General features: G+C 51.0%; 1 protein-coding gene across 3 annotated transcripts in view; it reads right to left on the reverse strand.

Moving 5' to 3' along the window:
- LOC116430652 (uncharacterized) overlaps positions 1 to 15,022 on the reverse strand; it is a 201,912-nt gene that overhangs the window by 156,197 nt on the left and 30,693 nt on the right. For 2 of the 3 annotated variants that reach the window (XM_031985106.2, XM_031985105.2), the window contains exons 2-3: positions 4,123 to 4,312; positions 3,829 to 4,013 (exon numbers count right to left, since the gene is read on the reverse strand). In XM_031985106.2, coding sequence (XP_031840966.1) covers positions 3,829 to 4,013; positions 4,123 to 4,312 — 375 coding nt within the window. Of the gene's footprint in view, positions 1 to 3,828; positions 4,014 to 4,122; positions 4,313 to 15,022 lie in introns of those variants that run through there. The other variant, XM_076372206.1, reaches the window with a different exon arrangement.

The raw sequence follows: 15,022 nt of genomic DNA on the forward strand, positions 1-15,022 counted from the left end.
GATTGTCGGCTGTATTGAGTCACGCCGCGATTACCGTCTACAAACACCGAACGGAATTATCAACGATATCTGGTGTTCGTGGCTTCTTTCAACTATCGAAGATAGGAAAGTGGACGAATTGCGAGTAAACGACTCAACCAGACGCTCGCTATTATTTACTACTATATCATTCTAATAATCACTATTATTATTTTATCATAGTTATTCAACTATTGGGAAGATACTAACAGTCGCGAAGAACGTCCAGCAGAAACGGATCACCGTCCACGGCTGAAATTCGCACGGTTTAATTGACTGACGCGCACGAGAGGAACCACCTAATCATGGAATTCGGTGAAAGCGGATCGGTCACGGTCACCGTGGAACCGATCCGAAGCCGCTAATTCGTTTTCACGCTTGCACGGGTGCATCGAATCCCCTTTAACCGGACTCGGTCCATTGGAGATTTCGTGATCGGTCGAAATTCACTCATTCCTCCGGCTGCAGCGTTACGGTTAGACGCCGCGGAGAAAAGCTGCCGCGGCGAAACCACCGGTTTCCGAACGCGTCCGCGTTCACCGTCGCGTTCTCCTCGGGTCCCGCCGCGGCGGAGGGGACGAGTGTTTTGCCCCGCAGCATCCGCGGCAGCGTTACTGCATTGTGCGCGGTTTAGTGTGCAATAAAGCGGCAGGGCAGAAAATCCCCGTGTTGCGGAGACGATAGGCCCGGCGCTGGCACTTAAAACGGTACTTTAACGACGACAAGATCTCGATTACGAGGTAGAATTCCGAAAACGTTTATTCTTCCTCTCGTCCTGCCCTTCTCTTTTTCGAGAAATCACGGGGAGATCGCGGGCGCAACGAGGAAGTCGGCGGCGCGCGATTATTCTCGATTATCCCCCGGTGTTCGCCGCGATGGGAGCGTTAATAAAATCGAGCTGCCCCCCCTCCCGGTCGTTCGACGACCCGTCGTGTCGCGACGGTTTACCGTAAGCCCGAGCGAGAGGCAAACGAAAGCAACGAGAATCCCGGCTGGATATTACAATAGGTGGCGGAAGATCGAAGGCGGCGGAGGGCGTTGGTCGGCCGGGTTGCAGTCGTCGCATTCCCGCTGCCTCGGCGCAACGAGCGGCATGCGGTGTGCAGGTGCACGTGCGCATCACGATGCAGCTACTCTTCAGCCATACGCCGGTATGAGCCGCGGTTACCGTGGCCGCGCGCCCCGCAAAAACGTAATTTACGGTCGTACCGTGTACGGTGGACAGAGACCGGGACGGACAGCGGCGGAGGGAGCGAGAGAGAATGATGGAAAGAAGGAAACGAATAGGGAGAGAGTGTGAGAGAGACGAATGGAGAACGGCCGGGACCAAAAAGAGCCGGGGCGGCGAGTCCTCGTCGAAATTCTACGGTGAATCGGCGGAAGAGAGACGGCGCTGCGACGATGAGCTGCGGCAGGAGCGAGGAGCGCAGCCCGTTGTTAGATCCTCGTTCGCGGAATCCTTGCAAGTTTCTCGGGGAACGGTCCGGGAGACGAGAAGGAAGAAACGGGCAGGACCGCAAGGATGGACGCGCAGGACTCGAAGAATCCTTGGCGAGGGAACGGGCCAAAGAAACGAACAAGAGCGAAGACCCGTCGTAGTCGTCCCTTCGCGGTCGCTCCTCTTCGCGAGCCTCTGCCCCGTGTCCTCGCTGAACAGAGAAAAACAGAGGAAGAGAACGGGGCAGGAGCGAGAGAGACGGCGGTCAAGAGGAACGAGAGAAGAAGACGCGTCTCCCTCGCTGGTTTCCAGGTGCGCGATTGCTTCTAATTGCCCGCGCGCTGGCCCCGAGGCGCTGCCAAAGTGAAATTGCTCCGAGGAGAGAGAGAGAGAGAGAAAAGGGGGGATACCATTCGCGCTCTCCTCAGGCCAGGCGACAACGAGCCGGCAGAAAAAGGGTACAGGGAAGAGTACACCGGCTGCCGCGCTGCCAGGGTCATGATCCGCTTCGGAACCGCCGCCGATTCGAAGCGTTTTCACTAATTAACGTCCAGGTCCGCGCGCGAGGTTTTGCGCCGCAGTGCCGGCGAGAAACTCTGATCGGCCGTTACCCGGTGGCTTTACTCTTTGCTCGCGGGTCGCGTAATCCTTCGGCGTTTACCTCGATCCTGTGTGTTTCCCGCGTTGGTAGACAGTTGCGCGGGATCGGCGGAAATGCCGTTTCGCAAAAGGAAACCGTCCAATGGAAAAACCAAGCGGCGGATCGAAACGATACGGCGATATACGCGACCGGGGGGCGTTTCCGAAAATATTTCTCGCGATGCGCTCGCGAGAACACCTAGGCACCGGCGCAATTAATACGCGCATTGCGATCATCGGTTCGCGACGCAACGAATCGATTCGCGAGCGTGAAAGCGGTCAGACAAGAGGAGCGAGTGAGAACCAACGAGATGCACCCTTCAGCCGGCAACATTTGCATGCCTCCCGAGAGCGGTTTTTGCGCGGGGGCCCCCGTTCGGTTATCGATGGGAACGTTTCAGCGCGGCGAATAAAGAAGGTAGGCGTTTCCCCGCGAGTCGGTTTCGCCTCGAATCCCGCGGAACGATCTTCCTGGCCGGCGAACGCGAGCGCCTTTTTCACTTTACGAGGCTGTTGCATCCTCTCTACGCCGGACAGACCGGACCAGGCCCGAGCGGGCTCGCTCGTTCAGCACGCTCGTCGTCTTGTAAAAGTCAATATTTATGAGGGTGCTAACCACCGTCATCGCTCATCCCGACTCGTTAACCAGCTCCGCCGGCGTACCTTTGTGTTTACATCCGAAGGACAGGGGCATACTCTTTATTGTCAGCCCTAAGAAAACACGTCCAACGTTGCATCCCGAGTAGCCAGGTACGTGCCTGGCCTCGGGCGAGATCTCCTTATCAGCAGCTCCCACCTCGCTCCACCCCCCAGGAGACCACGACGCCAATCTTTTCCACGGTGTTTTTAGTCAAAACACCTTGGTGAACCGTTCACCTTTCTCCTCTTTCTCGTTCGCCTCCTTCTGCATCCTTGCCGTCGATCAGGACCGAGTATATAAACAAACTTCGTACACGGTGAATTTTAAGGAGCTGTCTCTGAAGGCATGTATTTTTACGAGGAATTAAATTAGAGATAATGGGGAGACTAGACAGATGTGAAAAACTGACGCGCTTAAAGAAGCGAATGTTTGAGATTGAAGGCGTCCAGGCGTCAAGGGTTAAATACCATGAGCGTTTCGACAGAAGACCGTGGATCGCTTTATCTCGAGGTCCCCGAGCTCGTTCGATCGTCGGCGATTCCCTTTCCAAAAGGTTACGGGCACCGTGGTTAGCGTAATTGCGACACGCTGCGCGGCGCGACGCACGCGAGAGAAAGGAGCCAACGTGCTTCGCAGAAGCAACAGGTGCCGCGCATTCTTCGTCGACGCGGCTCGGTTCGAGTGCCGCCATCTCTCCACGGAGACTCTCGTTTCACGCTACCAATAGGTCACGAGCAGTCGATAAGAAGAGACCTACCATTCGTAGGATCATCCGAGTTCCCTAATTAAAAACAATGAAAAAAGTGGGTTCTAAGGCTGTTAAATCGAATGGGCAAAGCATTGCGACCAACGGAAGCCCTCTTCAGGTTCCTTCAAGCCTGAAGGTTTAAAGGTCATCGATATTTCATCGACGGGCGACGTTCCAAGGTCTGGGACACCCTAACTTTCAGATGTCCTCGGTCGTGTCCCGATAAAACGGTGCCTCCGAATACCAAAAAATCTTCATTCGAAACTGGTGTACGCGCCGGACTCAGTATGCAGGATCATTCCGTAGAATGATCATCCAAAATCCCAGTCAATTTAAACTACTCACCCTCTGGCAATGCTCGGCAGTGACCACGGCGAGGTCTGCGAGCGGCTGGAAGATGACATCGTGAAATTCAGGATGATTCCGCGCGAGCGGCCTCGCGTACAACTCTTTGGCACTGCACAGAGCCTCGTGGTACTCCTCTTCAGCGTGCAGGAGCTTCTCCGTGGCCCTGTACCTGCGATCGGTATCTGGAACGACCAAAAGGAAGGTTACGCGCTTCAGAAACGAATAATCCCGGCTACCATAGCCCTGGGCGAAGTTTAAGTACGTAGCTGCCGCACAAGGTAACAAACCTACCTCCTATCGGATCGTATTGCCTGGCGGAGTCCTCGATCAGCAAAACCTCCCCGTGCAAGAGTCCGACGTCGGCCGCGGGATCGACCTCGGCCCTGGACCCAGCGAGCAACAATCTGGGCCTGCAGACCCGGTACTTCAACAGCACGGGAGCGACCACGGTTGAGATGGCTCCGGGAGACGCGCCAGGTAGCTGCAATCAAAGGTAACGGATCATCCAGAGACGAAATACAGAGGCTGCGTAGACTCGTTCTAATTTTTTATAAGCTAAATTCTAATTAGCTCCGATGTTTCATCGAATGGTATAGAAACCTCCCACTCATCCTACAAACCAATGCCTTACAGTTAAATCATTCGAGCGGTCGGCTTATCTTCGTGTACCCTAAACTGAACGCGTCAAACTCTTTCTACAAAAGACTCGGCCAACGATAATGATCCGATCGTGAGAAGAATTCCCGCTGCTTCAATGTAAACGAAAGGCCGTACGGCGAAACCCGGCAACAAGCGTTGCAATCCCGTGAGCACGTATCGCTCGTAATTTCCCGAACGGCACCGATTCCACGTCCGTTCGATACCTGTCCCTGGTCGCCGGCCCGATGTCCCCGGAGACAGAACTCCACGGGAATATCCTAATTACGACGGAGGGGACAGGGTGGGCGGTGGTCGTAAAACGAGACCCCGAGGGCCAAGTTAGACCCCGAAATAGCTTTGTTATTGCGCGCGTAAAGGTGCAGCAGCCGGTCGGGATTCTTCTGCTCACGAAATTTCGCAGGCGGAGCGGGACGACGCGAGAGACGCGCGATTAAACGGCCATTCGCGGACTCGAACGATTCTCTATCCTCTTCCCTCTCCGCCCCCCTTCCCTTTTAATCCGTCGATCTCGCTCCTTCTCCGTTCGTCCCTCTCGCCGCGGGAGGAAGATCGGCCAACGGCCGGATATTTACGATCTGACGACGTAACAGGCTATAGCCCGGTCTCGGGATCAGATAAAATTCGCGAGCCAGAAGTTGCACCGGTGAAACGACCCTTCGGCCGCCACGTGTAACCCGGCCTCTCCGCCTGCCGCGTCATTCTTTCTGGAATATTTCAGAGGCGCTGCTGGTGGCTCCGCTCGAGCGAACTTTAATCGTAAATTACGCGCAACGAGAATACAGAAACAACCGTAGAGAGATGCATCGCGAACGCCGCTGCGGCAACGCGATTGAACTTTCCCCTATGAAAACGCGGTCGGCCGCGATTCCCCGCGCTTTCGTCACCTCTTCTGTAACCGTTGCGATCGAGGATCGCTCGACTTTGCTTACCGTTCAGGCTGCGCGGCCGTTTAACGCGTCTGCTGCGATGGTCGGTGACGATTGAACCCTTTGAATCGCTTGGAAACAATCGCAATGTACAATACGACTGATATACAGTAGAAATGTTTGATCTTTAGTTCTCCTTGGAAATTTGCATCGACGTTGTTTCTTTCGATCGTAGTTTAACGTGGCATCATTTACTTAGGAATATTTGGAAAGCATCAAAATGGTACTTGCACGATGAAGTTGGAATTATTAATAGTTAGAGGAGAAATAGAAATACTTAACAGCCAGAATAAAATTCGAATGGCTAAACAATCGAGTAATACCGTAATGTTAGAATATTGCGGTACCAAATAATTAATAACCGATTGTATTTGTCACTGCCACGGGAAAATAAGTGATACACAAAAGGCTCGAGACTCTCGCGGCAGTCGACACGTTAACCCGCCAGGTAACCTTACGCCGGCGCGAGCCGCGGCAATTATCGTTTGCTAACGGAGCAGGACAATGCAATTTAATCTCGCTTCAACGACGATAAAGGGGATACGACGGTGCAGTAACAGTTTACAGCGTCATCGGACGCCGATCTTTCTAATCGTCGTTCTCGGAACGCCGCGCAACGGATCCCTCACCTGCGTCGAACGTAATCGACGATGATGGCAAGGTTAAAGACAGAGAGAGAGAAAGAGGGAGATCATCCGAGATCATCGGCCGCGATCTCCGTTGATACGATCGGTATGATTCCGAAGAATCCGGCAATCGTCGGGCTCGATCGCTTCGATCGACCGTTGCCTGGTCGCGTGTACCGTTAATCATATCGAAAATTCTCTTTTCCATGCGAGCGCGAGGTGTCCCGGAGCGGAGTGCAGGAATTCCGGGAGCGCACGCATTGTTGCTGCTGCGCCGCGAACCTGGCCGAGCGCACGCCCGAGTCGCATTCTTTTCGATTATAAAACGTGCGTGCCCGTTACGCGAAACGTAAAACGATATTTCCTATCGCCAATCTTGTTTGTTCACCTGAGTTTGCAACTAGATACGCGCGCAACGACACAATCGTCGGATTATGGGACGGATTCGATGAATCTCGTAACCCAATAGAAATATCCTACAATTATTTCGTAAAGGTTTTTAGATATTTAAATACTTGTTATCTATTGTATTAAAACTCTTTGTGAACTCCTTACGCTTCATTTAGATCTCTTCCTTCTCTAGACTCAAGGGCATCCGCCTGTCAAATGAATAAATAAATAAATAGATACCTAGATGCACAATCAACTGTACTATAACATATTTCCTCCTACCCCACTTTCTTCCTTTTGTCATTCACATTGTCAAGCTTCAGATACAAATCAACTCGCTATCTCGAAATTCTTATTGCACGTTGCTCAATGCTTATGCGAGAAAGAATCCATTCTCGTTAAGTCGGAATAAATGAAATGGCACGAAATTAAATTATATTTCTGCGATTAACGGGAGAGGGTACGTATCGAGGGTCCGCTATCTTCTCTCTCTCTCTCTTTCTCTCTCTCCGACCGTTCCTCTCCCGTCGACCGCCGCAGCGGAGCTGCGATATGCCGTCCGACGTCGCGATTAAACAAGCATCGCGCGTTATCTGCGAGTTTTTGCTCGCGGACAAGCGGCGCGGAGCCAGACCGTGTTCCCGGTATCGAAGAGGAAACCGTGAGTCCGCCCACTCTCGCTTTTAATAAAGCCAAACCGGAATCGTAAAGCTGAATCTAAATTGCATAATTATACCGGTCCGTCCTTCTTCTTCCCTCGTTTTCGACGCGTTCCCTCCTTCTTTTCGCCCCGTAACCTTCGCGCGGCCTTTCTCTACCTCTTTCCTCCGCTGCGGCCCCCCCCTGCCAACCCTTTTCCTCTCCGTTCCTCCCCGAACGCGCGAGCGAAACTGCGCGGCGCGGCGCACGATTATAAATTGCTGCGACCGGGCGAATCTACAACCGCGAGGCGCATCTTCCCCGCGGGACACGCTTTAAAACCGGCCTTATTCGACTGAAAGTGAATCGCCGCGCGCATCGAATATGTACGCTCCAGCGAGGAAGCTCTTTATATTGTAATTAAACTTTCGATAGCGGAACGCTAGCGAATGGGAGGCGATACGTATTCGGAATAGAAGTTGCCATCGTGGTTCGCAGTGGCTTGTGATTTTTGTTTTCTTCCTTCCCCCGATCGAACGTATTGGTCGACCATCTGATAAACATTTATATCACGAGAATTGGAGACGTTCTAGCAACTCTGGGATTGTGTCGTTAATACTAGATTTACGGACGTTTATTCTACAATTTATTCTATTGGTTCCAGGGAACTACGGTTTATATATTATATAAACTGATGATAGATCGAGAAAATTGTAGCTTCGAAGATAGAGTGTTACAGTGTTTATTCGAACAATTGCACAAATCTAAATCGAGTTATTAAGTGATGTTTAAAAAATTGAGTATCCGGTATCATTGACGGGTTCGGTACATCAATCATTAAACGCATCGTTTGAACGTCGTCGCAGCCGAACGCGAATCGTGACGCTCAGTCGACGCGCAACTTCGGAACTTTCGAACAGCCGGCGTGCCGCGTCGCAATCGCGGTTTCACTAAGGCCGTGGTGACATAAATAATTTACATAAGGCTAAACGATTGGTGTTAACATTGACATTTGACGCGGCAACGTTGAAATGTGAACGAATAATAATACGAAAGGGTAATATGAGTATATGTTAAATGTAGAAAAATCATGTGAATTTTGCGGACAATTAATCTGATCAGTTCTCACCGCGGTCTAAAGCGCCTCTGGTACAGTAGAGAGACGACTTGACGTCTAACGGAATCGCACAGGTGCAGTAGGTGTCTTCCTAGTTTACAGTTCCATAGTTTCGATCGGTTACGTGCAGCCATATCGACGAACAGTAAATTAGCGATCGAAAATGTCAAGAATTAGGAAACAAAACCGACAGAATATTAGCCGGAACAAAATGAAAACAGATCGATCGACCGAATTCCTCAGGCTAGCCATCGATCTAGCAGTACTCGATGAACGCGTGTTGCGGATCCGGCCGTGTATCGATAGCCGATCGAGTCTCATTCTCTGTCTCCCTCTTCGTTTCTCTTCGCGCGAGAATCCGCTCGGCGTGCGTTTGTTCGAAACGCGTACGCAACGTACATCCTGTCCCTCCCAGCCTCATTACGGGACAATGAGCGTCGTTACATCGATCACGAGAGCCAGACCGTTCTCGTCGAGAGGCGGAAGAGAGCGCGACCGCAGAGAGCCATCTTCGCGATCGAAATTACCCGCGTTTATCGGCCAATTTTGCGACTAAGCGTGCTCTCGTGCTGCTAGCGTGTCGCGGATAGAATCGAAATCGAAGCGAGTCGACCGTGATTCTTCGAACTGCGACGGAAGTTTCATTGCAATTAGTTTAATCCAGTAGAATAATTAAAACGAACAATTCATTTGCTAAAATAGTTAACTGCAAGCAGCAGACGGGTTTAATTAAATCGCGTAAGGAACGTTTGAAAGTCTTAAGGATAGAATGTGGAAAATTTCGAAAAGTGGAGTTCATACGTAGTTTGTTCTTCGAACGACTCGAATATGTAAAGGAATCTTATCAGTGGCTATTAGCGTGACACAGTTGACAACGACGATCGTCAAGGATTCGAATAATCGTCGAACTTACAAAGTCAAATGCGGAACTCCTTTTTCTTGGCTGATTAACTGGTTAAGGGGAACGATAGGGACTTCAAGCTCGATCAGAATTTCAGCCGATGACGCACAAACGCGCTCCTTTTCCAATCATTTTCGCATCAGCCGCGTCTCGGCTAGATTGAAGCGGCGCGACCGTGCTCGGCCGGCGGGCGATCCGTTTGATGAGCGGTAAACGGTCCCACTTGGACAGAATTTTCAGCGCGGCACGCGGTCGCCGGGCTAATTTTTTCAATTCGGAGAATTGCATCATTGGCCAATTACCGTTTAGGAGGGGCCTCCGTTGGAATTGGAAGAAAGCGACCGCGACGGTCGGATCACTCGAGCTTGAACGCGCGTCGGACGTCGTTTCGCCTGGACGACGCTCTCGTTCCCGAAGCTCCTCGCTCGATCCCTCTGCGTTCTACCTAGTTTCGACAGAGGCACTTTCCCGGTCAGTTTTATCAATTATTCGCTCACCGCATACTTATCGTTCGACCGATATCAGTTGTATCAAAGAAAACCGAAACACAACTGTCGAGCAATTAGAATAGAATTAGTAATTAGTAATCGTTGAGTAAGTAAATTTAATGTAATTGCACGACTAACAGATGAACGGAGCCTCGAACAGAAATAATTCGGAACATGCGTGTAAAATTAGTAAGTCCGAATCATCGAGTTTGCAGATTACCAAGGTTGAATAATTTGCATTGCGTAGAACAATTAACCGAGATCCTATTGTAGCTACGAATTTAGAAAAGATCGCGATATTCCACAGTTACCTACGCGGATCCGATTAATTCGTTACTTAGAATAAAAAGACGACAGTCAGAAATGAAACGCATTTAACGGTCGCAGTTGAGAGTTTTCCCCTTTCGACGAGTGCACGAAACACGTGCGCTTGCCAAAACATCGTTACTCAATAAACAGTTGCCAATAATGGATCGGGAGCTATGATTGTCATGCAACCGGGAGACCGAAGGCCACACCAAGTAAGTATATATAGCCCGACACCGTGGCGAGAGGGCAACTCGCGCGCCGATCGAGCGTGTTTCTAAACCAGTGGATCCGATTCTCGAATTTACGCGCGGATCGATTAGTGCCCGGCGAAAAATTCCCTGGGAAACGGATATATCGAGCATTCCGGCTCGAGTCGGTTACGATAAGAACATCGGAATTAAGTACACTTTTAAGCGCAACGTTTACTGTCCATAAAAAAGGGCATAAAGCAACGATAAAACGCGCTGGACGTTCGATAGCGTCGTCCGAGAAATTGATGGCCGAGCAATAAAGTTAACGAGGAATCCTCGAATATTCGTGGCAAGGTTAACGAGTATTTAGCGCGAAGTTTGAACAACGTTGCGTTTATGGGTACAAAATTGCTAGGAGATCTCCTTTCATATCGAGACCGCTCTCCGTTCCTCGCCGCTCGCGGGTGCGCTGACAGAGGTGGGGAAAAGGTGGATAGAGAGGGAACGCGTCCATTCGAGACTGGCAAACTACGATGGGCTCATTTTTGCTCAAGTCAGCGAAAGCGACGAATCTTCTCGCGTTTGATCCTCCTCTCAAACATCTCTGCACTTCATTCCCTTTTGATCAGTTAACTGTTGCGACCTCTTTGAGAAGTTGTACCTAAAGTGTATCGCAAACCGTAAGTTACAGCTGTTTTGACAAGTGTACGCGTCATAAAACCATTTCTTCGTGACGGGTATACTCGTCAAAAACACCTAACCGGTTACGACGAACATCTTCGCAAAATACAATCTCTACACCTACAAAATCTAGAATCTCTACATCTCTGAAACGTAGAACAAAGGAAATTCAAAGGTAACTTGTCCCTTTCCGCGCGATCTATGGATCATACAGTTTCAAAGAAACGTCCACCAGTCCCAACGATACTGTAATCAATGCCTACCACGCGACGCTCGATTGCGCCGCAATTTGTTGTTCCCGGACGCAGTCGAAGAACCACATCGTTTTCCTTGCAAACACCCGGTACACGGTCCCCGGCGCTGCACACGCGACCGGTATGGTCTTAATAAAACTACCGGTCGGTGTGCGCCGCAAAAAAGTGTGCGAACGTGGACGCGGTCCGCAACGAGACCGCGCGAGTGTGCGGCTAGCGCGCGCGTTCTAGGCCTCGCCCATGCTGGAACGGCCGATTCGACCAATTCGTCGAACCGCGACAGTCTCCGTCTCTTTCCCTGCCACGTTCGCTCGCCGAGCACCTCTCTTTCTATCGCGTGTGCTCGTTCCTTTCGCTTAACAGTCGAATCGTTCCGTCGAATGCGACGCGACGCACGCCACCAATGCGAACCAGCCGCGCGCCTATGCGAACGTCTACGAGAGGCGACCGCTCGAATCGCGCGCGCGAGCGCACGATCGGTTCGTGAGAACACGGGCGCGAATGAGAGATCGCCATGCGACGCGCGGATCGGCCGGGACGCGCGCGATGCATTATACATCGGCCGGTTGAAAACTATCAGTGGCCGGCCAGCTGAAATCGAGGGAATTCCGATGAACCGGCGAACACGGTCTGCCTACGCCGCGCTCTTCCAAGTTCAGGACACTCTAAGCCTGCCTGCCAGGGAGCTAATGCTAGGCGGCCGATTGCTGGCCGCTCGGTGACACCAGACGCGACGGCAATTAGCCTGTTAACTGGAGACTTGCCGGACTCGGTGGTCAATATGATGGACAGAAGCGAAAGGAATCCGCTTTGAGAGGAACGCGACAATGGGGATGCCTTGATGAGATCAAATTCGGGGATCCGTTAGTTAATGGATGGAGGGCACGAGTTCGATTCGTTTTTTCTAGACGGACGATTGGATGGAATGTCTGGGGTGGAGTAGAGACGGAATAAATGAAACAAGCAGAACAAATAACGCAGAGCGAAGTGGTTGCAACGAAAAATAAGAACGGGAGTAGCGAAACGGTAGCTCTCTCGCGGGGAAAATTTATAGCTCTCTCGCGGAGAAAATTAATGGCTCTTTCGCGGGGAAAAATCAATCTTCCGGGATCCTATGGTAGAATTTCTAGCACACTTACGTGAGGACTCAAGGAGGACACCTGGAGCACGTGACGTAAGATTGCACGCTATCACCGGGCGGAGATTAAACACGAAATTGCATGCTCCGCGCAATTGCCTTGCTCCGCGGGACCTAACGCTCGCCAAATTCGTCACAACGGAACGATAAACAACGGGCACGATACGGCGAGTAGAAAGCTGCGAGCGGCGACAGGAAGCACGGATCCACCGGTATTTCCGCCGCTTAACGCTCGAGGTTAAAGATTCTAATGACTGTTTACGCTTTATGCCGTTCACAATGAAGTCGTTAAGAGAGAACTCTCCGAGCGGACAGCGCTCGGAGCGTCGCGCTGTTGGTCCTAATTGTAACAGGCGCGGACAGTGGGAACGATGGAGTTATTGGATGGTTTTCGAGAAAAGTTGATAAACTTTGTTGATCCCCGAGACTCGAGGTAACCAACGAGAGACACGAGCGAAACGGTCTCAGAGGTGGCATCGAGGCAGACGAAAATAGGAAAATCCCGAGGCAGTGACCCGGTTTTCGCGGCGCGAGTGGCACGTTTTCTCGCGGTCGCGGGAGACATTCCGTTCTATATAACAGGACGGTGTTAACACGATGTCGCAGCGCGCCGGTCACCCGTGAAAACAACAGCCGGCTCGGAGAGGATTAACAGCTGCGCACAACGGAAAGCGCGGAGGTGGTGATTATCTTTATGACAACGGCTCCAACTTGGCCCGGTTTGTCCGGCTTCTTTTGCGAAGCAGGTTGGATTCACGGCTGGATGATTCATGGACTGGATCCCCGAGGTGTCCGGATAGTTCTCGACGATGAGACGCGACGATTTTATCGGCGTCGCCGATGCGCCACCCATATCGTTCCTATTCCAAGAGGACTAGGCTACAAAAGCGTTGACGAAAAAGAGGATCTACTGAGAAAGAGGATCTTGCTGGAAGATGACACTGTGATCTATCTACTTATCATCCGAACGTTTGTTCGATTGCTGAAAATCTCCGATTCATTGGTACCGTCGACAATGCATTTTCGCCGATCGCGTAGATCTCCGCTCGGCCGGGCTACGCACTCGAGAATAGACGTTTACTCGGTCTAAATTTGCGCGACCCAATGAGAGGCCACTGATCTCGTCGAAAGTAAAGTTCCTGGAACCGTCGTGCTTCGAAATCCGTGATGTATTTGCACAACGTTACCGAACGCACGCTCGGAAATAGATTTTTTCGCTGAGCGATTGCTTTCGGCGCGGCGTCTGCTGTGTAGAACTTCGGCGATGTCGCGCGGAACTTCTCGATCCGATCAGTTCAGGGGACCTCGCTTCGACCGTGACTCGGGCGTGTCATGTTCCGGTTCGGATCGGTCGAAAAAACCGAGGATAACAGTGGGATCGCAAAAAGACGTGCTATAATTCTCGGATCGAAGTCAAGGCGATACGTTCTGGCAGGCAAGAATTAATTGTTGCGAATCGGGGATTAAGAAGAAGGAAACCCGCCCACTCGATTCTCTAGGTCAGCAGGATGATCTTCGGAGCGAAAAAGGCGAGATAAACGAGCGGTCGGGAAGGACGGCGCGCGTGGGTGGTTCCAAGCGCATGTCAGGCGACTTAACGGTCGGGTTTCTGGCCGAGGATAGGGACAATTTAACGCAGGCTAATGGATTAGATCGTTCCCACTCGATTGACCTCCGAAGTCGCCGTGTGTGTCGTTCGAATCGTATTACGCGCGGTGCACACCTTACGCGTTTACTTCGGCCCGTGAACCTGAAGGCAGAATCTTGACGTTGATCTAGCTAATAATCGTTACTTCGCGCGCGTTAATGATCGTTCGTTTACAAAGTACACGCCTATTTGCGGATGCTATCTCGCGCGATCAATCTCCTAGCTGATACGACGATAAACCATAGTCATTCGGAAAGATAAGTGGCTTTCTACGTTCTTAAAATATCCTTGAATATCTTTCAAAAACCTCTAGGATCTGCGCGTGATCCTCGGCGACTGTGGAAAGCCTCTAAAGACTTTAAGGCGTTGCCTCGTTGCATACCGGATATTTACCGTCAATATTGGCATTATTTAAAAGAGTCCAATTTAAACAATTCCTAAACCTGAGTAAGTATAATAAACTTCAAGAGATAAAGAAGAAAATGAGAGATCCTCAATGGCAGTTTAACACATTCGGTACTAGCGTCGCATACTTGAAACGATCGATGGTTTATATTTTCTGCGAAAAAGAGTGAATTACATTAACCCACGTGTTCATCTAATACTGAAGCGCATGGTATAACGCGCGGAAAGTCAGAGATTTTGTTTCTTGATTACCATTTGTATTTCGTAAAGACGATACGTTTCATTTGATCAAATATTGTATCGGAGACTTATTGAGAGAAGTACTGGTAGCGAATGGGTTAAGTCTACAGGATCTCCGGAAAGTTTCCTCCGATGTAGACGCGTATTCGATTGAAACGTTGACGAGCAGCGACAAGCGGAGACAAGTTGCCACCGCGAGACACGAAAGCTTCAACGCTGTCACCGGTGCCGTTTGCGCGGTACACAAAACCTTGAGCGACCGATAAATTTCACGCGTTCGCACGTCGGTCTGAGCTGCGCCATCGCTACGGATTCGCTCGAGTGGCATCGACCGTCGCGGAAACGATCGGGGCACTTACATATAAATGCAGCCTGACCCGTTAACGATCAATCAACGGAGACTGCGCGCTATTCCGCGACCGGTAACGGTTTCCTAAACGCTAAGAAGAATGCGTTCGAGCGAAGTGTTCGCGCTGCACGCGCAATTAACCCACTGACATGGAATCCGCGGGATTTTTCAGACCACGTCGGAAGGTCAGTTCTACGACCAGCGGATTTTCTGCGCGGACACGAAAAAT

This window comes from Nomia melanderi, chromosome 11 (genome assembly GCF_051020985.1).
Source record: "Nomia melanderi isolate GNS246 chromosome 11, iyNomMela1, whole genome shotgun sequence".
In the NCBI taxonomy this organism is placed as follows: Eukaryota; Metazoa; Arthropoda; class Insecta; order Hymenoptera; family Halictidae; genus Nomia; species Nomia melanderi.